This window comes from Oncorhynchus clarkii, chromosome 24, assembly GCF_045791955.1.
Source record: "Oncorhynchus clarkii lewisi isolate Uvic-CL-2024 chromosome 24, UVic_Ocla_1.0, whole genome shotgun sequence".
Taxonomy (NCBI): domain Eukaryota; kingdom Metazoa; phylum Chordata; class Actinopteri; order Salmoniformes; family Salmonidae; genus Oncorhynchus; species Oncorhynchus clarkii.
This window is the reverse complement of record NC_092170.1, coordinates 23,283,287-23,311,109: the sequence shown is the minus strand read 5'-3', so window position 1 is coordinate 23,311,109 and position 27,823 is coordinate 23,283,287. Positions and strand designations below refer to the sequence as shown.

The 27,823-nt window shown below is 40.3% G+C and overlaps 1 protein-coding gene across 1 annotated transcript; it reads left to right on the top strand.

Moving 5' to 3' along the window:
• The first annotated feature begins 3,957 nt into the window (after positions 1 to 3,957).
• LOC139382714 (myxovirus (influenza virus) resistance H) lies at positions 3,958 to 21,897 on the top strand. The gene is made up of 13 exons (XM_071126817.1): positions 3,958 to 3,995; positions 4,155 to 4,354; positions 4,621 to 4,755; positions 4,907 to 5,061; positions 5,758 to 5,896; positions 5,993 to 6,191; positions 8,100 to 8,178; positions 8,262 to 8,384; positions 12,106 to 12,238; positions 12,423 to 12,581; positions 20,856 to 20,932; positions 21,064 to 21,327; positions 21,676 to 21,897. Exons 1-13 carry the CDS (start codon positions 3,958 to 3,960, stop codon positions 21,895 to 21,897), a joined length of 1,923 nt encoding a protein of 640 aa, XP_070982918.1.
• Positions 21,898 to 27,823: the final 5,926 nt, after the last annotated feature.

The following is a 27,823-nucleotide window of genomic DNA, read 5'->3' as shown; positions in this document are numbered from 1 at the left end:
GTTGATAGATTGATACCTAATGTCATTTGCAATCTGGTGTCACGGTGGTGATTAATAGGGGTCCAGAGACCCAGCGCAGAGGGAGAAGGGAGAAGGAAGGAGGCTGCATGGGGCAGAAATAGAGCTGGAGCACGACAGGCCTCAACACAACTGAATGCACGCTCAGCAAGCATCTGGTGACTTTGTCCCCGCAATGGATCAGAGCTAATATTTTTAACTATGTGGGATGGTCCTTTTTCTGGATAAGGACAACAGGGACATTATTAATAAGAACAATATCATTTTTAACCTACATTTTGATTTTATGCCATTTCTGAATTTCTTCTACTAGTAATTCAGTGCAACAACATAATAGCACCATACATGGTAGAGAGGGAATCCTTCTGGTTGGACCATAGCATTGTGCCAAGCCCTTATAAATCGATCCCAGTCAAACGTGTTTTAAATCAGAGGGCCATGGTTCCTGAAACATAAAACAAATAATATGAAAATACCACATGGATCACAGATGCAGTCAGCTGGAAATTGATTGTCTTCCACTGTGGAAATCACAAATATTTGATATTGATCCTGGTTCTTAAGGGCTTTATGGCTATATCTCCCTCAGACAGCCTGTTATATGTCACCCAGGCACGTGCACAGATAGGGCTCTACCTGTGCAGAGCACATATCCCTTTGCCCTTCCAGCCTCAAGTGCCCTTTTGGGTGGTGGTATAATTTCCCCCAAAATATTTTTTTTTCATTGTTGTTCAGAACCCACTGCCCACAAGTCTTTGTCAAGTTCGCCAAACCCTACCCTGTCCGCTAGTTGCACCTGTTGATCTGCTCTGTATTGATCCGTAGGAGCCCTTTCCCCAGTCTGCCCTGTACGGCGATTGCGTGCCAGGTATCCAACATGCATGACTTCAGAGATTTGGTCACACGGTCAAGTGTGTGTGTAGCTAGCTACCTAGTTTAAATTTCAACAGTACTGCCAAAGCAGCATAACATTTGATTAACACTTGATAACACTTGATTTAGCTTACATCATCATCAATATTCAGTCTGGTTGGATGATACACACAGCAGAGTTGGCTAACTAGCAGATTTACATCAATCATGATCAATGAACAGCTGTTAGCTAAATGGCGTTTTAATGTTAGTTGACTTTGAATGTAAGTAAGGGCTCTCTTAAAATACTGCCTTGTCTGAAATGGTGACATTCAACAGTAATGGTACTCCCAAGATCAGGGGCGCAACTTTGGTTTTAAAAGTGGTGACGTCAATATTATTATTATTATTATTATTATTATTATATTTATATATTTTCTTATCCAGTCAGATAAACAAGCCAAACAGCCTGACGGACTGCTCGGAGGTAAACGGTTTGTGTTGTGTGATGATTGTCTTGTGTAGAAAAATACCACTTTCACAAGCCCCATGTCATGCAATAGGTGCAACTTTATTTTGACGGAAAGATGGGATTGAGCTGCAGCCACTACAAGAAACGGTAAGTCTCTAGCCTGAACACACAGGGAGAGCCAAAAAACCTACTACCATTGCATCTACTATATTTCGGGTTTGGTAAGAAAAACCAGGCTTATCACTTTTGTTTGACTGTGGAATTTAAAGATAACTATTTGTAAATGTTCAATTCTCAAATGTAAGAACAGTTGATAAGGGCAAGTTAGCGGATCTCACACTCAGATGGGAAATGTCTGGTAGTTATGCAATTATAGGAGACCTTTGAGACCAGCTGGTATGACTGACATACAGTGACAATTAAACTACCTAGACAATCAGTGACTTTTATAGCTGACTGATATGTTAAGGGTAGTGAAAGCAGCTGATGCTGTGGCATTTTAGTGATCAACATTGACCCCCTGGTGTGAAGTGGTGATACTAAAGTTACCTAAAGTGGTGGTGGTTTTTGAAGAATTCCATTACCAGTCTGTCTAGTGGCGTCCGCCAAAGAGATCTTCTGGTTGATATCATTCTGGCCACGGCATTTTACGATGATGTAGCCCTTGTTCAGGTGAACAACTTGGCCATTAATCATTTTTAAGATGTCTGGTTCTGCCCCTTTGTCAACCAAGTCTGGCTTGGTCAGAATTGCTTGTAAACACAGAACGTATATATTAAAAAGTCATTTTCATTAGGGAAAAGGGTGAGGAGTTCAAATAAACAGTTGTGATATGGTGAAGAATTTACCCAGTGTCCTTGCACCTTCTGGATCCACTGATTGTGCCATTCTCAATGCTTCAGTTGTTGCTATGTCAACATTGCATGGCACTACAACCAGGTTAATGGTCTCTTGTTTCTTAATAAACTTCAAAATAAGACGTCTGATCTAAATGGAAATGAAAGGCAACTGTGTGCTTTAGGGCCATGCGGACACCTCCGAGCAGTCTGGCAGGCTGTTATATATATACAGTGCCTTGCGAAAGTATTCGGCCCCCTTGAACTTTGCGACCTTTTGCCACATTTCAGGCTTCAAACATAAAGATATAAAACTGTATTTTTTTGTGAAGAATCAACAACAAGTGGGACATAATCATGAAGTGTAACGACATTTATTGGATATTTCAAACTTTTTTAACAAATCAAAAACTGAAAAATTGGGCGTGTGAGTGGCAAGAAGAAAGCCATTTCTTAAAGATATCCATAAAAAGTGTTGTTTAAAGTTTGCCACAAGCCACATGGGAGACACACCAAACGTGGAAGAAGGTGCTCTGGTCAGATGAAACCAAAATTGAACTTTTTGGCAACAATGCAAAACGTTATGTTTGGCGTAAAAGCAACACAGCTGAACACACCATCCCCACTGTCAAACATGGTGGTGGCAGCATCATGGTTTGGGCCTGCTTTTCTTCAGCAGGGACAGGGAAGATGGTTAAAATTGATGGGAAGATGGATGGAGCCAAATACAGGACCATTCTGGACGAAAACCTGATGGAGTCTGCAAAAGACCTGAGACTGGGACGGAGATTTGTCTTCCAACAAGACAATGATCCAAAACATAAAGCAAAATCTACAATGGAATGGTTCAAAAATAAACATATCCAGGTGTTAGAATGGCCAAGTCAAAGTCCAGACCTGAATCCAATCGAGAATCTGTGGAAAGAACTGAAAACTGCTGTTCACAAATGCTCTCCATCCAACCTCACTGAGCTCGAGCTGTTTTGCAAGGAGGAATGGGAAAAAATGTCAGTCTCTCGATGTGCAAAACTGATAGAGACATACCCCAAGCGACTTACAGCTGTAATCGCAGCAAAAGGTGGCGCTACAAAGTATTAACTTAAGGGGGCTGAATAATTTTGCACGCCCAATTTTTCAGTTTTTGATTTGTTAAAAAAGTTTGAAATATCCAATAAATGTCGTTCCACTTCATGATTGTGTCCCACTTGTTGTTGATTCTTCACAAAAAAATACAGTTTTATATCTTTATGTTTGAAGCCTGAAATGTGGCAAAAGGTCGCAAAGTTCAAGGGGGCCCGAATACTTTCGCAAGGCATATATAATAATGCACACAGTTGCCTTGTTTGGTATCACATTCCAATGATAAAACTGAATCGTTTTATCATAGGAATGAATAGTGGTCAGATCTAGATAAGTGCATAGATTGACCCTCATCCTTTATTGTAAACTTGAGCATCCAGTTTATATTTCTTTGAAATCAGCACCTTTATAAGATGCTCATATAAGATGCTCATATAAAGCAACTCATTTACCGTACTTTGGACATTGTTATGATGCAACAGACTGTGTCCATTCTAGGGTTGTAACCTTTTCGCATATTGTTGCAGTACAAAGGTATACTGACAGTTCTCTGCAGTGTGCTCTTTCTACTCTGACAAACACAGCTGAGCAATACTGAGTAAGTCAATTTTTTTGTTATGGAAATTGTAAGTTTTAACCAAAGAACAAATAACATCTAACCTTACATGTATTCTTGGTGCATGTGTGTTTCATCAAGAAATGCATAGACCAGATGCAGGTTCTGAGGATGAGGAAAGGTAAGTTGAAATCCAAACAATTGGTCCATGTTCGTTTGCAATTTTCTAATTTAAGACTTAATTTCCAGCTTCATTCATAACTGATTGGCTTTGAATTTGATCAAACATATCTTGGTTTTCCTACATTTGCTTGGTATATTTATTTATCTGCGAATATAGAGATGGTATACAAAGGGGGGTATTCTACAGCCATTTGGATAGACACGTGCGACCATTCATCGAACTCATTGACTTTCTGAGATCGATCGGAATCGAGAAGGACTTGGCATTGCCAGCCATTGCTGTGGTTGGAGACCAGAGCTCAGGGAAGAGCTCAGTGCTTGAGGCTTTATCTGGGGTGGCACTACCCAGAGGAAGTGGTAAGATGGATCAGTTAAAAACTATCTTTGAGTAGAGAGTAGCAGATGCATGAAGAAACATGTTTCTACCCAACTGGGTCTTCCTCAAGTCAGCGCTGCATGAGCGGAAACATGTCATGCATCTGCTACTGCATCATTTTATCAGGCAGATCAGTAAATGTTCTCTTTACAATTTATAGGCTGCATTTCTTATATTGCATAACACGTATCATAACATGTTCCAATTGGGTGCAACTTTTATTTAAAATAAATCTATTTTCTCTTAGGTATTGTCACCAGGTGTCCATTGGAATTGAAACTAAGGAAGTGTTTTGGAGGAAAATGGAAGGCAAAGATCAGCTATCAAGGGGTAGTGGAGACTTTTGAGGACCCCTCATTGGTTGAGATTCATGTCAAAACTGGTATGCAAGTTTCAACTGAATTCAAAGCATAGCGTTTCACTGTATACTCCCCACAATATACAGTACAGTGCCATTTTGTGTTGGCTTATAGGTTTCATTAGATGTCAAATTCACAGGGGTGAATAACGTTGCCAAATTACTTGTTTTAAAGCTCAAAATACTCTAGCCGGAGATGGTGTTGGGATCTGTGATGACCTGATCACGCTGGAGATCACTTCTCCTGATGTATGTGACCTCACACTTATTGATCTACCTGGGATTACCAGAGTACCTGTCACAGGCCAACCAGAGGATATTGGTGATCAGGTTAGTGTCTCAAAATGAATGTGGGTTAGGAGGAATTAGATACTCTATGTAGACAATGTAACTATTATGAATGAGGGTTAGGAAGAAGTAGATACTCTATGTAGACAATGTAACTATTATGAATGTGGGTTAGGAAAAAGTAGATACTCTATGTAGACAATGTAACTATTATGAGTGTGGGTTAGGAGGAAGTAGATACTCTATATAGACAATGTATCTGTAATCAGTGTGCATTTTGAACCTTAACTTCACTGAATCATATACAGTGCTTTCCACATTTATTTGGACAGTGGCTTTATACTCCAGGAATGTGGCTTTGTTTTTGACGAAAATGAGGCACAAGTACAGAATGTCATCTTTATGTCAGGGTATTTTCATGTATTTGTTTTACCGTTTAGAAATTAAAGCACTTTATGTATCTACCCACCCCTCATTTGAAGCAGTTAAGTATTTGGACAAATTAACACAATGTATGTTAAAGTAATTTAAAGGTTAGTATTTTGTCCATCAATGCATCAAGCCTGGCACTCAACTCTTTAGATGCATTTCCAGTGTGTTTTGGGTCATGTCTTGCCCTACAGTAACTGAATGGTAAGTTCTCCTTATCTCAGATTCACTAAGTATCGCTGACAGATGTAAGCAGTCTGTTTCAACAGATAATAGTCTTACCAATGTTTGCCTTTCATTTCCATTTAGATCAGACGTCTTATTTTGAAGTTTATTAAGAAACAAGAGACCATTAACCTGGTTGTAGTGCCATGCAATGTTGACATAGCAACAACTGAAGCATTGAGAATGGCACAATCAGTGGATCCAGAAGGTGCAAGGACACTGGGTAAATTCTTCACCATATCACGACTGTTTATTTGAACTCCTCACCCTTTTCCCTCATGAAAATTACTTTTTAATATATACGTTCTGTGTTTACAAGCAATTCTGACCAAGCCAGACTTGGTTGACAAAGGGGCAGAACCAGACATCTTAAAAATTGTTAATGGCCAAGTTGTTCACCTGAACAAGGGCTACATCATCGTAAAATGCCGTGGCCAGAATGATATCAACCAGAAGATCTCTTTGGCGGACGCCACTCGACTGGAAATGGAATTCTTCAAAAACCACCACCACTTTAGGTAACTTTAGTATCCCCATTTCACACCAGGGGGTCAATGTTGATCACTAAAATGCCACAGCATCAGCTGCTTTCACTACCCTTAACATATCAGTCAGCTATAAAAGTCACTGATTGTCTAGGTAGTTTAATTGTCACTGTTTGTCAGTCATCCCAGCTGGTCTCAAAGGTCTCCTATAATTGCATAACTACCAGACATTTCCCATCTGAGTGTGAGATCCGCTAACTTGCCCTTATCAACTGTTCTTACATTTGAGAATTGAACATTTACAAATAGTTATCTTTAAATTCCATGGTCAAACAAAAGTGATAAGCCTGGTTTTTCTTACCAAACACAAAATATAGAAGATGCAACGGGAGTAGGTTTTTTGGGTCTCCCTGTGTGTTCAGGCTAGAGACTTACCGTTTCTTGTAGTGGCTGCAGCTCAATCACATCTTCCTGGCAAAATAAAGTTGCACCTATTGCATGACATGGGGCTTGTGAAAGTGGTAGTTTTCTACACAAGAAAATCATAACACAACACAAACCGTTTACAACACAAACCGTTTGAGCAACAAACAAATAAGTCACCACCATCTAAAGATGAGACGCTCTCGAATATGACAGTGTATGTTGTTTGTCTCTAAGACATCCACAAGCTTTACGCCAGTCCTCTGAACTCTGTTGCAGATGTTCTAATTTCAGAGGTCTTCTGAAAAAACCTACTGTCCTGACCGAACTGTTTGAGCTACAAACTAATATGTCACCAATATCGAAAAGGGGAGACTCTGACGAACACAAAGGTGTCTGAAAGTCATTCTAAATGTAACCCAGTACTGGGCTGTAAAAAGGCATAAGGAGGTAAAAAGGGGCGGTCATGGGTCTAAAAAGGCCAGCATCCTGGAGTCGCCTCTTCACTGTTGACGTTGAGACTGGTGTTTTGCGGGTACTATTTAATGAAGCTGCCAGTTGAGGACTTGTGAGGCATCTGTTTCTCAAACTAAACACTCCAATGTACTTGTCCTCTTGCTCAGTTGTGCACTGGGGCCTCCCACTCCTCTTTCTATTCTGGTTAGAGACAGTTTGCGCTGTTCTGTGAAAGGAGTAGTACAGAGCGTTGTACGAGATCTTCAGTTTCTTGTCAATTTCTCGCATGGAATTGCCTTAATTTCTCAGAACAAGAATAGACTGACGAGTTTCAGAAGAAAGTTCTTTGTTTCTGGCCATTTTGAGTCTGTAATCGAACCCACACATGCTGATGCTCCAGATACTCAATTAGTCTAAAGGACAGTTGTATTGCTTCTTTAATCAGGACAACAGTTTTCAGCTGTGCTAACATAATTGCAAAAGGGTTTTCTAATGTTCAGTTAGCCTTTTTAAAATTATAAACTTGGATTAGCTAAAACAACATGCCATTGGAACACAGGAGTGATGTTTGCTGATAATGGGCCTCTGTATGCCTATGTAGATATTCCATTAAAAACATCATCCATTTCCAGCTACAATAGTAATTTACAGCATTAACAATGTCGACACTGTATTTCTGATAAATTTGGTGTTATTGGAATGGACAGAAAAACAACAAGGAAATGTCTAAGTTGCTAACTTTTATATTTTATTAGAATTATAGGGGTCATTATCAAATGGCTAAATTATACATTATACATATGGAATAAAGCTTTTCCATATGTTAGCTTAATAGGAATTGCGATCTAAGGGCTTAGACCTACAGGGGTTTTAAAATGGGTCGCCAAGTGTTTTTGGAAATAACTTTCACAATGGCAGAGTTATTAGGACTCACAAAAGGCCTCAAAACGGCCATGGCGGTACTAGTGCTAAGGGCATGTGGAAACAAACATATTCTCACATTGGTTGTTGGCTCACTAGTACACAAGTCAACTAAAACTTTTCTGTGCCTCTCAATTACAGTCCACTTCTTGAGCAAAACAAAGTTACAACACAATGCCTTGCCACTAAGCTCACACAAGACCTGGTAGATCATATAAAGGTAAGTTGACTGTAAACTTGCCATTGACTATTACATTCAATGCTAAGAATGCTAAATCAATTAATTGAATTGTTTACCAACAGACATCACTTCCATACTTGACAGACCAAATCAGAGAGCATCTTGAGACTGTTAAAACAGAACTGAAGAAGTATAGCACTGGTCCTCCACTGGAACGTAAAAAGATGGGGCCCTATCTGACGGAGGTGAGTGCATAGAAACCTGAGGAAAAAAAGGGCAAAATACTATTTTCATAGAATTGTTCAAATCTATGTTACACTGTTGAAATTAGGTTTATATTGTCACTAATCTCAGAACCCAGAACAAATTCTGGTACCAGAGGTATAAACAGAGAAACTAGCGAGTGTTTCTAGATACAAGAAAATCTAGAATAAAATGCTTTCAAATCAAATCAAATTGTATTTGTCACATGCGCCTAATACAGCAGGTTATTATTACCTTACAGTGAAATGATTACTTACAAGCCCTTAACCAACAATTCAATTATGGAAAATACCTTTAAAAAAGAAATAAAAGTAACAAATAATTAAAGCGCATCAGTAAAATAACAATAGCGAGGCTATATACAGGGTGTACCGTTGCAGAGTAAATGTGCAGGGGAACCGGTTAGTCGAGGTAATTGAGATAATATGTACATGTAGGTAGAGTTATTAAAGTGACTATACATAGATAATAAAAGAGAGTAGTGGCAGCGTAAAGGGGGGGAAATGCAAATAGTCTGGCTGGCCATTTGATTAGATGTTCAGGAGTCTTATGGCTTGGGTGTAGAAGCTGTTTATAGAAGCCTCTTGGACCTAGACTTGGCGCTCCGGTAGCGCTTGCTGTGCGGTGGCAGAGAGAACAGTTTATGACTAGGGTGGCTGGAGTCTGACAATTTTTAGGGCCTTCCTCTGACACCGCCTGGTATAGAGGTCCTGGGTGGCACGAAGCCTGGCCCCAGTGATGTACTGGGCTGTACTGATGGTGTTGGAGTCCTGCCTGCCAGTGCAGTCATGAGTAAACAGGGAGTATAGGAGGGGACTGAGCACGCACCCCTGAGGGGCCCCCGTGTTGAGGATCAGAATGGTGGATGTGTTGTTACCTACCGTCACCACCTGGCGGCGGCCTGTAAGGAAGTCCAGGATCCAGTTGCAGAGGGAGGTGTTTAGTTCTAGGGTCCTTAGCTTAATGATGAGCTTTTAGGGCACTATGGTGTTGAACGCTGAGCTGTTGTCAATGAATAGCATTCTCACATCGGTGTTCCTTTTGTACAGGTGTGAATGGGCAGTGTGGAGTGCAATAGAGATGGCATAATCTGTGGATCTGTTGGGGCGGTATGCAAATTGGAGTGGGTCGGGGGTTTATTGGATAATGATGTTGATGTGAGCCATGATCAGCCTTTCAAAGCACTTCATGACTACATATGTGAGTGCTACAGGTCGTTAGTCATTTAGGCAGGTTACCTTAGTGTTCTTGGGCACAGGAACTATGCTGGTCTACTTGAAACGTGTTGGTATTACAGACTCAAACAGGTACAGGTTGAAAATGTCAGTGAAGACACTTGTCAGTTGGTCAGCGCATGTTCGGAGTACACGTCCGTCCTGGTAATCCATCTGTTCTTGCGGCCTTGTGAATGTTGACCTGTTTAAAGTTCTTACTCACATCGGCTGCGGATAGCGTGATCACACAGTCATCCGAAACAGCTGATCCTCTCATGCATGTTTCAGTGTTACTTGCCTCGAAACGATCATATAAGTAATTTAGCTCGTCTGGTAGGCTTCTGTCACTGGGCAGCTCTCCACTGTGTTTCCCTTTTTAGTCTGTAATAGTTTGCAAGCCCTGCCACATCCGACGACTGTCGGAGCTGGTATTGTACGATTTGATCTTAGTCCTGTATTGATGCTTTGCCTGTTTGATGGTTCGTCGGAGGGCATAGCGGGATTTCTTATAAGCTTCCAGGTTAAAGTACCGCTCCTTGAAAGCATCAGCTCTACCCTTTATCTCAGTGCGGATGTTGCCTGTAATCCATGGCTTCTGGTTGGGGCATGTGCGTACAGTCACTGTGGGGACAAAGTCATCGATGCACTTGTTGATTAAGCCAGTGACTGATGTGGTGTCCACCTCAATGCCATCAGAAGAATACCGAAACATATTCCAGTCTGTGCTAGTAAACAGTCCTGTAGCTTAGCATCTGCTTCATCTGAACACTTTTTTTATTGACTGAGTCTCTGGTGCTTCCTGTTTAAATATCTGCTTGCAAGTAGGAATCAGGAGGATAGAATTATGGTCAGATTTTCCAAATGGAGGGTGAGGGATAGCTTTGTACGCGTTTTTGTCCCTCTGGTTGCACATTTAACATGCTGGTAGAAATTAGGTAAAACGGATTTAAGTTTTCCTGCATTAAAGTCCCCTGCCACTAGGAGAGCCGCCTCAGGATGAGCATTTTCCTGTTTGCTTATGGCCGTATACGGCTCGTTGAGTGTGGTCTAGTGCTATCATCGGTTTGTGGTGGTAAATAGTCAGCTACAAAGTATATAGATGAAAACGCTCTCGGTAGTGTGGGGGTTAATTTATTTACTATCAAATGAGGAGAGACAAACTAATCACACAAGTCATAGTTATACTTAACCTAAAACTTTAATCACTTATTAATAAGGGAGCAGGTCAATACAATGCACACATATAAAGTGAATCGATTGAGTGCTCTACGATAATGATGGCTGGTCATGGCTGGTCGACGATTCACGCACAGATGATTCGTTGAGAGCCCGAGACAAAATTACAAAGGTCTTTTATAGCCAAGATACACCTCTTTCAACCTACATGATGAACAACAGATATATAGAATGGATCGCAAGGCTAAGATCTGTATGAAAGATACCTATAATACATAGCAGACAGAATCTGCTGTGTCAACAGTTTTCATTGTATAGAGAGACCAGTGTCTGGCCCTCCGACTCCAAACTGGAACCATCTCTCCCTGGTACGGTATAGAACAGAAACATTAACTAATGCTCTGGAATGCTCTTTAGGTTTTATCACCCAAAAGACATCATAAATCTCCTGTCAGTGTTATCTCCCAGAGGCCCATCCTCAGTAGAACACACAAACAATAGTTAACAGTACTCTATTCTGTTGCATAAAACAACCATTTGATGCAATAAAAGTATTATAACATAATTTTTCCACCATAGTAGATAGTCTGGTTTACAGCTTATCATGAGATACTCTACCTCAGGCGAGCAAAACCTCAAGACTTCGATATTGTGCACCAGCTGTTGTTTACAAATATACATAGACAGCCACCCCTTGCTGTTCTATCCTGCCAAAACAGTGTATAACCCGCTAGCTGTGTGTTATTCATGTCGTCGTTCAGCCACGACTCGATGAAACATAAGATATTACAGTTTTTAATGTCCCATTGGTAGGATATACGTACTTTTAGTTCATCCATTTTATTATCCAGCGATTGTAAGTAGGCAAATAGTACTGATGGCAAAGGCAGATTTGCCACTCGTCGCCTGATCCTCACCTGGATCTCCTTCCATGAAACCTCTGTCTCTTTCTCCTGTGAATGACGGGGATGAGGGCCTGATCAGGTTTCTGGAGTAAATCTCTCTCGTAAGAACTCATTAAAGAAAAATTATTAGTCCAAATCAAGGTGAGCAATCGCTGTTCTGATGTCCAGAAGCTCTTTTCGGTCATAAGAGACGGTAGCAGTAACATTAGGTACAAAATAAGTTACAAACAATGCGAAAAAACTAACAAAATAGCACGTTAGGTTAAGAGCCAATAAAACAGCAGCAATCCCCTCTGGCACCATTATACACATTATATAAGCTTTCTGTGGAAAACAGAATTAGAAAGATCTTTACCCTTTAAATTCTTATTAGATAAATTACAAAGTGGTTGTGTCTACATTTCTAGAGACTAATTGATTTCATTGAGAAGATTCATGAACTGTGCAGAATTGGGAACTCAAGTGAGAAGAATCTGCATACTTGCCTACGTCCTGTATTCCAACAGTGGGATAGTTATCTCAGTAACACCAAAGGATCATGTAAGACCTAAGTCCTGTATTCATTAGATTTCATGTAATGCAAATAAAGATGCATGTTGTACTGATAAGAGTTAATGCTTTGCATTTTACAGGATGTAAGGCTGCTTGCGACTTTATATCCTCACACAATTGTATTCCACTCACAGAGTTGTTTGTTCTGTCTTGGTTCTTGGTATCATTTCAGTCCTCAACAAAGTGGCAGCCATGATAAAAAACTATGATAAAGAACATCGTGGGAGAGAGCTGATGACTTTCAGTGACTATTGTGTATATGAACATGCAGTTCAAAAGCACATCCTTGGACTTCAAGAGCCGGCCTTGGATGTCCTGAAAGCCATTGGAGGTATTATTTAAACTGACATTCGGTGGTATGACATCACACTCTGTTTGTCTCATGGGAATGAGAGGGCTACTTACACAGTGTTAGAAAGGGATCACAGCAGTGATTGAATGAGGGTATGAGGCATGAGCTGAGGTGTTCAGAGGCTTGATAAGTGCACGACAGGATTTTACTGGGAAGACAAAAAACAATAACTAAAGACACTACACAGTTAGACAATAGAGCTAAGAATGAGTTAGTCCAAGCAATGAGTAAAATCTTTGATATGTAATAATGTTATTGTGTATGTGATTGACTCAGTCGTGGCCAAAAGTTTTGAGAATGACACAAATGTTAATTTTCACAAAGTTTGCTGCTTCATTGTCTTTAGATATTTTTGTCAGATGTTACTATGGAATACTGAAGTATAATTACAAGCATTTCATAAGTGTCAAAGGCTTTTATTGACAATTACAAGCTGATGCAAAGAGTCAATATTTGCAGTGTTGACCCTTCTATTTCAAGACCTCTGCAATTCTCCCTGGCATGCTGTCAATTAACTTCTGGGCCACATCCTGACTGATGGCAGTCCATTCTTCCATAATCAATGCTTTTTGAGTTTGTCAGAATTTGTGGGTTTTTGTTTGTCCACCCGCCTCTTGAGGATTGACCACAAGTTCTCAATGGGATTAAGGTCTGGGGAGTTTCCTGGCCATGGACCCAAAATATCGATGTTTTGTTCCCCGAGCCACTTAGTTATGATGTTTGCCTTATGGCAAGGTGCTACATCATGCTGGAAAATGCATTGTTCGTCACAAAACTGTTCCTGGATAGTTGGGAGAAGTTGCCCTCGGAGGATGTGTTTGTACCATTCTTTATTCATGACTGTGTTCTTAGGCAAAATTGTGAGTGAGCCCACTCCCTTGGCTGAGAAGCAACCCCACACATGAATGGTCTCAGGATGCTTTACTGTTGGCATGTCACAGGACTGATGGAGCTCACATTGTCTTCTCCGGACAAGCATTTTTCCGGATGCCCCAAACAATCAGAAAGGGGATTAATCAGAGAATGACTTTACTTCTGTCCTCAGCAGTCCAATCCCTGTACCTTTTGCAGAATATCAGTCTATCCCTGAAGTTTTTCCTGGAGAGAAGTGGCTTCTTTGCTGCCCTTCTTGACACCAGGCCATCGGCCAAAAGTCTTTCCCTCACTGTGTGTGCAGATGCACTCACACCTGCCTGCTGCCATTCCTGAACAGGCTCTGTACTGGTGGTGCCCCGATCCCGCAGCTGAATCAACTTTAGGAGACAGTCCTGGCGCTTGCTGGACTTTCTTGGGAGCCCTGAAGCTTTCATCACAACAATTGAACCGCTTTCCTTGAAGTTCTTGATGATCCGAGAAATGGTTGATTTAGGTGCAATCTTACTGGCAGCAATTTCCTTGACTGTGACACCCTTTTTACGCAAAGCAATGACGACAGCACTTGTTTCCTTGCAGGTAACCATGATTGACAGAGGAAGAACAATGATTCCAAGCACCACCCTCCCTTTTAAGCTTCCAGTCTGTTATTTGAACTCAATCAGCATGACATAGTGGTTTCCAGCCTTGTCCTCGTCAACACTCACACCTGTGTTAATGAGATAATCACTGACATGATGTCAGCTGGTCCTTTTGTGGCAGGGCTGAAATGCATTCTGGAGTATATGCAAATTGCCATCATACAAACTGAGGCAGCAGACTTTTTAACCTCTCTTTCGTATCGTCTGAGATTCCCAAAGATTGGAAAGCTGCCGCGGTCATCCCCCTCTTCAAAGGGGGAGACAATCTAGACCCAAACTGCTATAGACCTATATCTATCCTACCTTGTCTTTCTAAGGTCTTATAAAAGCCAAGTTAACAAACAGATTACCGACCACTTCGAATCCCACCATACCTTCTCCGCTATGCAATCTGGTTTCAAAGCTGGTCATGGGTGCACCTCAGCCATGCTCAAGGTCCTAAACGATATCATAAACGCCATCGATAAGAGACATTACTGTGCAGCCGTATTCATCGACCTGGCCAAGGCTTTCGACTCTGTCAATCACCACAGCCTTGGTTTTTCAAATGATTGCCTCGCCTGATTTACCAACTACTTCTCTCATAGAGTTCAGTGTGTCAAATGGGAGGGCCTGTTGTCTGGACCTCTGGCAGTCTCTATGGGGGTGCCACAGGGTTCAATTCTCGGGCTGACTCTTTTCTCTGTATACATCAATGATGTCGCTCTTGCTGCAGGTGATTCTCTGATCCACCTCTACGCAGATGACACCATTCTGTATACTTCTGGCCCTTCTTTGGACACTGTGTTAACTAACCTCCGGATGAGTTTCAATGCCATACAACTCCTTCCATGGCCTCCAACTGCTATTAAATGCAAGTAAAACTAAATGCATGCTATTCAATCGATCACTGCCCACACCTGCCCGCCCGTCTAGCATCACTACTCTGGACGGTTCTGACCTAGAATACGTGGACAACTACAAATACCTAGGTGTCTGGTTAGACTGTAAACTCTCCTTTCAGACTCACATTAAGCATCTCCAATCCAAAATTTAATCTAGAATTGGCTTGTTATATTGCAACAAAGCATCCTTCACTCATACTGCCAAACATACCCTTGTAAAACTGATCATCCTCCCGATCCTCGACGATGTCATCTATAAAATAGCCTCCAACACTCTACTCAACAAATTGGATGCAGTCTATCACAGTGTCATCCATTTTGTCACCAAAGCCCCATATACTACCCACCACTGCGACCTGTACGCTCTCGTTCTAACAGCTGTTGGAAGGAGAGGACCAAGTTGCAGCATGGTATGTGTCCATATTTATTAAAGGAACCCTGAAATAACAAAAATAACAAAGAGAATGAATGAAACGGTTCTGGCTGGTGCAGACACACAACAGAAAACAACTACCCACAAATCATAGTGGGAACACAGGCTACCTAAGTATGGTTCTCAATCAGAGACAATGATTGACAGCTGCCTCTGATTGGGAACCATACCAGGCCAAACACATAGAAAACATAGAACACAAAACATAGAATACCCACCCCAGCTCACTCCCTGACCAACCTAAAACAGAGACATACAAAAGGAACTAAGGTCAAGACGTGACACTCGTTGGTTGGCCCTCGCTTCATACTCGTCGCCAAAACAACTGGCAACAGGTTATCTACAAGTCTCTGCTAGGTAAAGCCCCACCTTATCTCAGCTCACTGGTCATCATAGCAGCACCCACTCGTAGCACGTGCTCCAGCAGGTTTATCTCACTGGTCACCCCCAAAGCCAATTCCTCCTTTGGTCGCCTTTCCTTCCAGTTCTCTGCTGCCAATGACTGGAGCGAACAGCAAATATCACTGAAGCTGGAGACTCATATCTGTGAAAAGACTGTGAAAATTAATATTTGTGTCATTCTCAAAACTTTTGGTCAGGTCTGTACAATAATGAGAGATAATTGATAGGGGTACTCAGTGCTTGGAAGGGAAAACATTCAATATGCCAGTGGATGAGACGTCATGACTTCAGTTCATGTCAGGAGAAAGTTGACAATAGTAGTGGAGTAGAGTAGTACCTCTTAATCATGGCACATGAGGGGACTTAGCTGTAAATACAAATAGCAGATACATTCCAATACAGCTACGCCATCGTAGGTTTGGACAGCGAGTTTCTCTGTGAAGTTAAACTCAGACATTTCAAAATTCCTTCTCCGGCCTCTAGGTCACCACGCTGCTCATTATGGCGCACACCTGTCACCATCGTTATCAGACTCACCTGGACTCCATCACCTCCTTGATTACATTCCCTGTATATGTCACTCCCTTTGGTTCCTTCCCCAGGTGTCATTGTTTCTGTTTCAGTTTTCTGTCTGTGCGTTGTTCGTGGTTTTTGTTTTGTTTATTCAATTATGCGCTCCCTGAACTTGCTTCCCAACTCCCAGCGCATACTTTACAACTATTATTTTGAGTAATTCATTACAGGTAATAATTTTGGATTTAAAACATATTGGCAGCCTAGCTAGTCCAATTTTTAATATAATCTAAATTTGATCACATTCACATTTTCTCCTGACACACAAATGGATTATAAATACATAACGTTACCAATTAGTTTTCCTGACCAGATGGACAGGGTGCGTAGGCAGTATGCAGCTGCTCTTATTAGTAGCCTACAGTTGATCAGACGGAAAAATAGTCTTGTTTTCATCCCATACAGCATGTCGAATCTCTAATGTTTAGGTGTAGCCTAGGCTGAGGCAACATTTATGTCATGAGTTTTTGCTTGTGTCTGTCCGGCGTGAATATGTGCTATCATCTTTGCTAAATAAATACCGGAGGAAAGTGCAAAGCCTCCTTGAGATCACTTGAAAAAAATTGCTGCGTCAACCTCTCTCTTTAATTGAACTTTTAACGGATGATGGGATGGAAGCTATCAAATCATTCTGAATTGTTTTTTTTACATCCGAGAAAAGATGTTCAGCATGTAAAGAACCTTAACGGGCAATTACAGGCGGCTTGATGATAGGCTCTCTGTTAACCTGCTATACATTTGATACCAGTTGGTATTGAATGCTCTCATCTTTTCATCCTTCTTCATGAAACTGATCTCAGGCAGAGGTCGACCCTCACTTTTAATTCGCACCTTTTCCTTGTACCCCAGATAATGAAAGGGGTTCTTCAACAAAAAAGTCCACAACATTTTCTACAGCGTTGGCCATTCTACCATTCTGGTGGAGAAAAATGAACACTCGTACTAGTAGCTAGCTAGCTACTGAAGTTACCAAGGAAAATTGTAATAAATTGCACTAACTGGACACAAAAATAAAGTTCAAAACCCAAGAAAACAATGTATGATATACGTCCTCCATCTCCTGTAATTTGAAATTTGAATAATGTCCACAAAATACTCAACTATCACACTTCACTCTTAATCTCTATCTAACAATGTCACCAAGCTTCTCAACACATAGAAACCTCATAATGCTCTGTGGCACAATCCCAATACAAGACACTTGGTTCATTCTCTGATCCTACATCTATGATTGGATGGACAACATGTCATACTGAAAAAGCTTCCAGAGGAGGATGGAAGCTAGCCCAGACAGTGCTGTTGAAGTTACTGTAGACCATTGCAAAACATTGTATTTTAACCAAATCTTTGGTGACATATTAATATATTTAGTATAGTTTTATCTAAAAATGATTTTGTTTTTATGTTTCACTATTTTTATTTATTTGAAATTTCACTGGGGATGACGGTCCTCCCCTTCCTCCTCTGAGGAGCCTCCACTGGTCTGCAATGGACAGTAATATTTGATATGTAGTGTATGTGTATATGTAGTACAATATACAGTGCCTTGCGAAAGTATTCGGCCCCCTTGAACTTTGCAACCTTTTGACACATTTCAGGCTTCAAACATAAAGATATAAAACTGTATTTTTTTGTGAAGAATCAACAACAAGTGGGACACAATCATGAAGTGGAATGACATTTATTGGATATTTCAAACTTTTTTAACAAATCAAAAACTGAAAAATTGGGCGTGCAAAATTATTCAGCCCCCTTAAGTTAATACAGTGCAGGTGCATTTATACGGAGACTTGATTACACACAGGTGGATTGTATTTATCATCAATAGTCATTTAGGTCAACATTGGATCATTCAGAGATCCTCACTGAACTTCTGGAGAGAGTTTGCTGCACTGAAAGTAAAGGGGCTGAATAATTTTGCACGCCCAATTGTTCAGTTTTTGATTTGTTAAAAAAGTTTGAAATATCCAATAAATGTCGTTCCACTTCATGATTGTGTCCCACTTGTTGTTGATTCTTCACAAAGAATTACAGTTTTATATCTTTATGTTTGAAGCCTGAAATGTGGCAAAAGGTCGCAAAGTTCAAGGGGGCCGAATACTTTCGCAAGGCACTGTATATATATCCCTCACATGCGACTCAGAAGACTATGCAACTAGCTCATGAAAGGAATTATCTGATTCCATAACATACATATCAATATGCAAGAACTCTATAGTTGAGTTACAGTAATACGGAATTGGGAATGGAATTCTAAATACAAGTGTATTTAATTACTTTGTAAAATTAATTGATTCACATACAAGGCATAAAGCTAAAGTTACAAAACATTAACAAGCATTACAAAGCATCATTTCAAGCATGTTTAGAGAGAGAGAAAGACAAAGAATCCATGGTTTGTACCATGGCTTAAGGGAGAGGGAAAGAGAAATAAAGAAAGAGATAGAGAAAGAGTGTATCTCAGCACAGCAGGACAGGAACATAAGAGAAAGAACAATGACTCTAAGCACCTTTAATAAGCATCTGAGTTGTTTGGATTAAAAAACTGAGTTGTTGACCAATAGAATTACAGTAAAGTAAACAATTAATGAACATGCACCTGTGGAACGATCATTAAGACACTAACAGCTTACAGATGGTAGGCAATTAAGGTCACAGCTATGAAAACGTAGGACACTAAAGAGGCCTTTCTACTGACTCTGAAAAACACCAAAAGAAAGATGCCCAGGGTCCCTGCTCCTCTGTGTGAATGTGCCTTAGGCTTGCTGCTAGGAGGCATGAGGACAGCAGATGTGGCCAGGGCAACAGCTGACCATCCTCGCAGTGGCAAACCATGTGTAAAAACATCTGCACAGGATCGCTACACCCGAACATCACACCTGCGGGACAGGTACAGGATGGCAACAACTGCCCGAGTTACATCAGGAACACACAATCCCTCCATCAGTGCTCAGACTGTGCGCAATATGCTGACAGAGGCTGGACTGATGGCTTGTAGGCTTGTTGTAAGGCAGGTCCTCACCAGACATCACCGGCCTCCAACATTGCCTATGGGCACTAACCCACCGTCACTGGACCAGACAGGACTGGCAAAATGTGCTCTTCACTGAAGAGTCGCAGTTTTGTCTCACCAGGGGTGATGGTCGGATTCACGTTTATCGTCGAAGGAATGAGCGTTACACCGAGGCCTGTACACTGGAGCGGGATTGATTTGAAGGTGGAGGGTTCATTATGGTCTGGGGCGGTGTGTCACAGCATCATCGGACTGAGCTTGTTGTCATGAAAGGCTATCTCAACGCTGTGCGTTACAGGGAATACATCCTCCTCCCTCATGTGGTACCCTGCCTGCAGGCTCATCCTGACATGACCATCCATTATGACAATGCCACCAGCCATACTGCTCGTTCTGTGAGTGATTTCCTGCAAAACAGGAATGTCAGTGTTCTGCAATGGCCAGCGAAGAGAACGGATCTCAATCCCTTTGAGCATGTCTGAGACCTGTTGGATCGAAGGGTGAGGGCAAGGGCCATTCCCTCCAGAAATGTCCGGGAACTTGCAGGTGCCTTGGTGAAAGAGTGGGGTAACATTGCAAAGCAAGAACGGGCAAATCTGATGCAGTCCATGAGGAGGAGATGCACTGCAGTACTTAATGCAGCTGGTGGCCACACCAGATACTGACTGTTACTTTTGTTTTTGAACCCCTCCCCCCTTTGTTCAGGGATGTCTGTGTCTATGGAACTTGTTCAGTTTATGTTTCAGTTGTTGAATTTTGTCATGTTCATACAAATCTTTACACATGTTAAGTTTGCTGAAAATAAACTCAGTTGACAGTGAGAGGACGCTACTTTTTAGTTTATAAATAACCCTTTCTCAGTCTGAAAAGTTATTTGTACTTCCTTTTGAAGTACCACAGTTGTTTTAGGTTTTTATATAATTTTGTTAAAATCCCATTGGTGTTTTTATTGTGTTAATCGAAAAGTTGAATCAAGTGAGCTACCTCTGGAACAGCTGGGTGTCCCTGGGGAGAGAATTGAGAACCTCTGAATGATTTGGTCAGACTTTCTCAGTTGGCACAAGGCCGTACATGAGTCTTTTACGAGACGCCGTCAAAGGCTATAGTCATATAAACTGGAATGACACTCGCACTCACAGTTGCACAAAAAGAGCTGTGCACAAACCATGCCGCAAAATATTCTAAATGAGCCACCTCCCCTACATTTGAATTATTACTAAAAGAGCAAAGAACCCTTTTGTGAACTACAAAGAACCATTGAAGAGCTCCAAAGCTTCTTTGGGTGATTATGGTTCCCCATAGAACCAACACCCGTCCCAAAGAACCCTTGAGGAACCCTTATTTTTTAGTGTATAGACCTAATGTTGAATATCGACCAGTAAACAAGCCTTCAAATCTTTATTGACATATTTTATTTTATTTTTTTCTCTCAAGGTATGGTACAAGCAGAGTTTAGAAATGTGTGTGAAGCTTGTTTCAAAAGCTATCCTCAGCTCAGATCCATGGCTTTGGTGAGTTAAAGTTAAATAATATATTTTACATCATAGATTATGGTTGTGAAGTTAAAATAGATAATCAATGATATAATGTTGTTTGAGTCATTCATGTAGTTAACTGTCAGTCACACAACAAAATTCCTCAGAGTAAGATTGATGAAATCCAGACTAAACAGGAAACCAAAGTTGAGAAGAGAATCAAAGAATACATCAATATGGAGCGATTGGTGTACACTCAGGACAGTATTTTCATCAAGGGCTTGAAGGATCATAAAGCTCAGTTCAAAGAAGCCATTGAGGAAGAGCGTTTTTATGACCCAGAGGAAATTGAGGACATCACTGCTACATTCAACAGTACCACATTTGATAGCAGGAAGCTGACCCCAGATAAACTTGGGGTCTACTATGAGGTATGTTTGACAGCAGTTTGTTTTTCATAATAGGTGGGGGTGGAGATTCTACCTTTAGTCAAGGAGGGCATACACTGGGAAAGCTCAGGAAGTACTGCCCCACCCAGAACCCAGGGGCCAGGCTTCGCATGTTAGAGTCCATACCGGATATACAAGAGCAATTCGGAGAGAAAAAAAGGGACAGATGTGGTACTTAAACAGAATTCAAGTGGTGTCTTTTTTCTAAAAGACATACATAGGAGTAATTACATAGCTTTTCAATTGCATGTTTTACCATGCAGCATCATTGTCTGTGCATAATCATTGTCCACATTACTGTAATGTATCTGTCCTTCACCCCACACCTAGATTGTCTACCAGCGCCTGGCAGACTACGTGCCCATGCTGATCCTGCAATTCATGCTTAAGGAGTCAGCCAAGATGCTTTGTATCCAGATTATGGATGAGAGAGACGGAGCTGATGTTGTCAAACTGCTGAGCGAAGACTCTATGGAAGGCCGCAGGAGAGCAGGCCTGCATCAACGCCTGGACCGCCTGAAAAAGGCCCAGGAAAAACTTAGTGAGTTTTAGGACTCTCAATACTGTAGTCCCATTTTATGTGATGTCTAAATGGACTGCCTTCCCTCTGACTCTTGTCATACAACTTGATAATCATTCTTTGACATTGAGGTAATTGATATTTCAAAATTTAAGTGTGTGTCAATATATTACCAAAATCATACATACTGTGCTCTTAGCTGACAGTCAAAGGCCTCTTGTTCATTAAAGGTCAAATGCAGGCATTTTCATTTCAATATCAAATAATTTCTGGGTAACAATTAAGTATCTTAGTGTGATTGTTTTCAATTAAAATTGTCAAAAATAAAGAAAAATAGCTTCTTAGTAAAGAGCAATTTCTCAAGCAAGAATTTTGCTCCTACTATCTGGGAGTGGTTTGAGTGGGGAGAGGAAAACTGAAAACTATATGTTGCTGGCAGAGAGGTTTGGAACCCTTTCTTATTGGTCTATTAACTAATGATGTCACCAGGCAGGCCAAAATTTCATCCCACCTAAACAAGCTGAAATTGCAGGCGGTCTTTTAAAACAGCTGAAAGGGCATTTTCACAATTTCAGAGTATTATTCCAACCTCATAGTCTGTAAATATACATAAAACACAGGAAAATCTAAATGTTGACTGCACTGGGCCTTTAATAATTGAACAGAGCATTCTCAATATGTTGTGTTCACAGAGTAAAGTGCATGTTCAACTATAGAAGGTTTCATTTTTCACACTAACTTTTTATCTACTTATTGATTTGATACTAGTATTAACTGATTATTCAAATTCCATCAAAAAACATGACATATTATTGCAGTTTTAACCCACATATTTGTATGTTAATTATTTTACATTTTGGCTGACTTTTATTCTGACCAGTCGTTGGCATAATGGTGGCAGTTCATCTCTTGAGATTAATAATATTGTTTTCAATTGTTTTATTGCCCTCTTTGCCAACTACACACTTGTCAGTCATTAGAATTAAAAGTGCTACGTGTTTGTAATCTAACAATTGCTCTTAGTTATTTTTTGAGCAACCATTTGTATTGTTTTTTGATATGATGCTGTACTTGGACTGGATAATTGATCTGGAAATCAATAAAGAATAATTTAAATGAAAGTGAAGGCTAAGGCACTTCTGAATGCTTTCTACAGACTATTGCACAATATGTCCCAAGATCACAGGTCCTTTGGTTTTCCCAAAGAAGTTGTGGCCATTGATGCATGAAAAACAAAGATGTTGCAACTAGAGCCTTCAAGGTTTTGCCCAATCTAATATCTTTCGTACAGATGGTTAATAAGGCTAGGTGTTCCGCTAGCGGGTCAACTTCGGGTGAAGCTGGAGGGCGCGAGTGAAGCTTTCGGTTGAAAGCTTAAATTCATGTTAATCTAACTGCACTGTCCGATTTAAAGCGAAAGCATGCCATGCGATTGTTTGAGGACGGCGCCCCACATAAAAATATTTTTCCACCGGCACAGGTTTCATAAATACACAAATAGCGATTAAATATTCACTTACTTTTTGAAAATCCTCCTCTGATTTGTCATCCAAACAATCCCAGCTATAACATGTAGTTTTGTTTTGTTAGATAAAATCCTTCTTTATATCCCAAAAAGTCAGTTTAGTTGGCACCATTGATTTGAGTAATCCACTCGTTCAACATGCCAAGATAGGAATCTGAAAATCTACCCCTAAACTTTGTTTCAACAAGTCAAAATAGGTTGCTATTAAATCCTCAGATACCTTAAAATGTAATTAAACTATAATATTTAATACGGAAAGAAGTATGTTCAATAGGAAAACGATATTAGCAGGTGCGTGTCCTCTTCATCACACACGCATACACAAATTTCCTAGACTGTGTCCCTGTAGTAAAACTCATTATTCTTACTCGTTTTGGAAGAAACAAGCCTGAAACCTTGAACATTGAGTTCTGACACCCAGTGGAAGCCATAAGAATTGCATACTAGAAGCTAGATATAATTATTTCCCTATACATGCCATTGGAGAGCATGGGCTCTCAAAAAAGAAATTCTGGTTGATTTTCTTTGGATTTTCTCCTACCATATCTATTGGGTTATAGTCCCCTACATTTTTTAACATTTCTACAAATGCCAAAGTGTCTTCTTTCCAATGGTACCAATTATATGCATATCCTGGAGTCAGGGCCTGAGCATCAGGCAGTTTACTTTGGGCACGTCAGTCAGGCGGAAATTGAGAAAAAAGGAAGAAGAAGTTTTGAAGAAGTTTGAAGAAGTTTTAAAGGTACATGTACAGTGGTGAATAATGCAGCATCTCCTAGGTAAACTCAATGTCTTCATCTTTGTGGCAAAACATGTACAAGGCTACCTACAAATGTATCAAACTCACAGTCCCATGGTCCCATTCATGACAGCAAATTGGATAGACTCGTTGACCAATGTCATGAGCAGACCTACATGAAAAGTACTGCTGAATTACTACACTAAAACTATTTGTGCACTAGTGACTATGTAGAGACTTGTAGTAGTGTAGTGAATGTGTAGTTTATGCACAAGTAGAGTTTGGTTGTGTTCAGTAGGAAAACTAGTGTTTCCAGTAGTAATCATTTAGAGATTTGTACTACTTGATGTTGGTTGTAAATAGGTTGTAAATAGGTAGTCAAAACACTACAGCTTTACTACACAGGCTTGTCAATAGTAATCAGAAAGAGTTCTTACTACTTGATGTTGGTAGTGAATAAGTAGTCACAACACTACTGCCTGACTACACAGGCTTTTTGCGACCGCAGAATGAGATAAAATAGTTTGTTGTTAGCAGGTTGTTGTTAGCTAGCTACTGTTTCTGACAATCCCGAATGTAATCATCTTCCTTCCTTCGTCATCCTGTTTTTCATAGCCCGTATGCTGGCACCATCTGTAAATGTAACTTTCCTTTGTGTTTTATGAACACTTTCATGTCGTTGTTTAGCCGTTTATATAACTTTCCTACATCAAAAAGATTGCCATTCAAAACGGTCTTGTGTTTAGCCTAGCTATTTGCTAGCCCCATTGAAATGTAGCTATGCAGCCTCTGTTTTCGTCATGGTAGCTAATAACTATGCGTGTTTATTTGCAAATGTACAGTATGTTCATATTGGTATAATTACCCATTCTACTTACCTGTTTTGACCTGTTGCCAAGGAGGCCTTACATTGTTTGTCAAATGTTTTTCTGTGTTGTCTAAGGGTGTTTTGACACTTGGTCCCGTTCAGTCATTTTTTGTGAACTCAGTATGGTTCACTGAATATTTTGTGCTGTGTAAACACCCCAAAGGAATCCAGACCCTTCAAAAGAGCCCCTGAGGCAAACCGAACTGAGACCATCTCGAGAGATGGTCTGAGTTCGGTTTACTTGAATTCCGTGGTCTGGTTAATTTTTTAGGGCAATGTGAACACAAAGCTCCCCAGGTTCACTTGTAATTATTCCCGCACCACACACTGGACTACTACAACACCGTTTCCCCTTCCACAAACCTTCTCACATTGGTGTTACAAAAGAGAGAAGTTGATAATGTGCTAGTTTGCGGAAAAAAAACGTGTGCTCTTTTTGGAGAGACCTATTGATTAGTGACTGTCATGGATGCACAGAAATTCAAAAATATGTGTGGAGTTTTTAGTTCAGATCATTTGTTTACAATATGTGATCTATAGGCTAAAAGAGCGGTATAAGCAGTTTATTCGATTGTAGGGTTTGAATGGTGTGAGATGACACAAACATATTTGGTGAGAATCACAACATAGGATACAAAATCAATTATAACTACATGGGGTGCACCGTTTTCAATAGAACATTATTTAATCTGCAGTTATTCTTCTGCTATTTATTCTGTTACCAATAATATTTATATGTTAATAGTATATTCTGATTACATTGATGTCTAATCTTTTAACTAAATGCAATCTATTAGCTTCCAAAATGTAAGTAGTTATATGTAGCTACGGTTGTTGGTTAGCTAACTAGTGAACTTTTGCCATTAGCATTGACATGAAATCAATCAATCAACACATCAAAACAAGAACAAAAAAAATAGCTGAAATGAGCCACCTACAAATCCCCACACGGCTGCTTCCTGTCATTGTTGCTAGGTATCTGACCGTTCTGAAATATAACAAAGCATGGCTTCCAGCCAGAATTGTGACAATTTATTTCCAGTTTTATAATTAACTGGACAAATTGTGACATCTATGTATATTTTTAACAAAACTATTTTCTTATCAGTCCAAAACCAGAGTGACAAGTACTGTTACCATATAAAGTCAGATTTAAACTGTTTGAGATAAATATTGTCAGGCTGCATAAGGTGGGTAGATGCCCTGGAACGTCACCAGCTGGGTGCAGGTCAGCTGGCGAGGCATCAGGGATTGCCTGCACCAGGCACGTGCACAGTTAGGGCTATAGCTGTGCAAAGCACATGTCCCTTTGCCCTTCCAGTCTCCAAAGTGTGCTATTCAGTGGTGGTATAATTTCCCCACAAATGTTTTTTTAAAGTTTTTTTTTCTCCTTTTGTTGTTCTGAACCAACTGCAAGCAAGTCGTTTGTCATGTCTTTGGCATCATAAAAAGTCAAGACTGTTATTTTATCAAATTAATTTTCTGTAATTATTATTACGTGATTAAACTAATCATGTAAATGTAATTAACTAGGAAGTCGGCAACACGGAAAATCTTCAGATTACAAAGTTATATATTGCGAATATAACTCTTCAGATATTTTTATCTGATCAATTAGTCTTCTATTAATTAACTATTCTTTACCTCATGTCAGTCTATTCCAAACGTCGTAAATTGTTGGTTATCTGCACGAACCCAGCCTTTACTATAAATCATCCATACACCAATATTGCTTAATCATTTATTTAGTAACTAACAAAATAATCACAGTAATGCATAAACAAACAAACAGTAGATATGTTACGAACAAATGATAGGGAAGATTCCTTAGTGGGTTAAGCCAATATGACGGCTTGGTGGACAAAGGGAAGTGGGTGTGGACTGAGAGAGAGTGGGAAAGACAAAAGGGATCACTACACACAGTTGATAATTATACTAATTGATATGCTAATTCTTCGCACATGAACGCTCACTCATTCAGGAATAATTGCAATCAATATATTTATGCCCATGTGTCGTGATCTTTTCTGTTGGAATCCGGTCCGTCGTCTGGAGAGTTCATCCGAGTCTCTCTCTCTCTTTCTCTTTCCTTGAAGATCAATGCCTTCAGGAGGGGTTTTTATTCATAACAATAGGAAAGGACTGTTCCATGACGCCAGATCATGTCTGTGCTCACGGGGGCGGGCCAATGACTTAGTTAAACTTTAAAGGGAATACAATTCTCTCACATTAAAAGGTTTAACATAACATTACATAATTTCACAAGTAGTTTAATCTTTACTCATTCATTTTATACAATAATTAGATGCAAACCGCATAATTGAGAAATGTACACATTCAGAGATATAGTTATGTGTGTTTCCTGTCTTCCCTGAGGTCATCAAATTAAACAAACTCATCATGCCCATCCCTTAAGTGTCCACGGACCATTCCCACTTTCTCACAAGTGGGCATTTTGTTTAAAATTCCCATTTTGGGGATTTAGAAGTTTGCCATGTGAAATCCTTTGTTCGCTCTGTGTTCTTTCTGCATAAAAAGGGGGAGAGAGTCTCTGCCAGGAATTTACGACTTGAGATAACATAAACTGGGTGTAGGAGAGAGTGAGAGGGGGGAGCCATGATCTATACCAAGAAAGGGCCATGTCATGACACGTTGTTAAAGTCTCATCTAGGTCTATGCTTCAGAACCAAAAGTTGCGTGTCTTGATTGTTTACCAATGACCAGTAATCAGCATTGGCACGCAAAGACAGGTGCGCATATCCACACTAGCGACCAGAAATAACTAAATTAATTTCCTACAGTTTTCTCAATCAGAGGCAGCTGTCA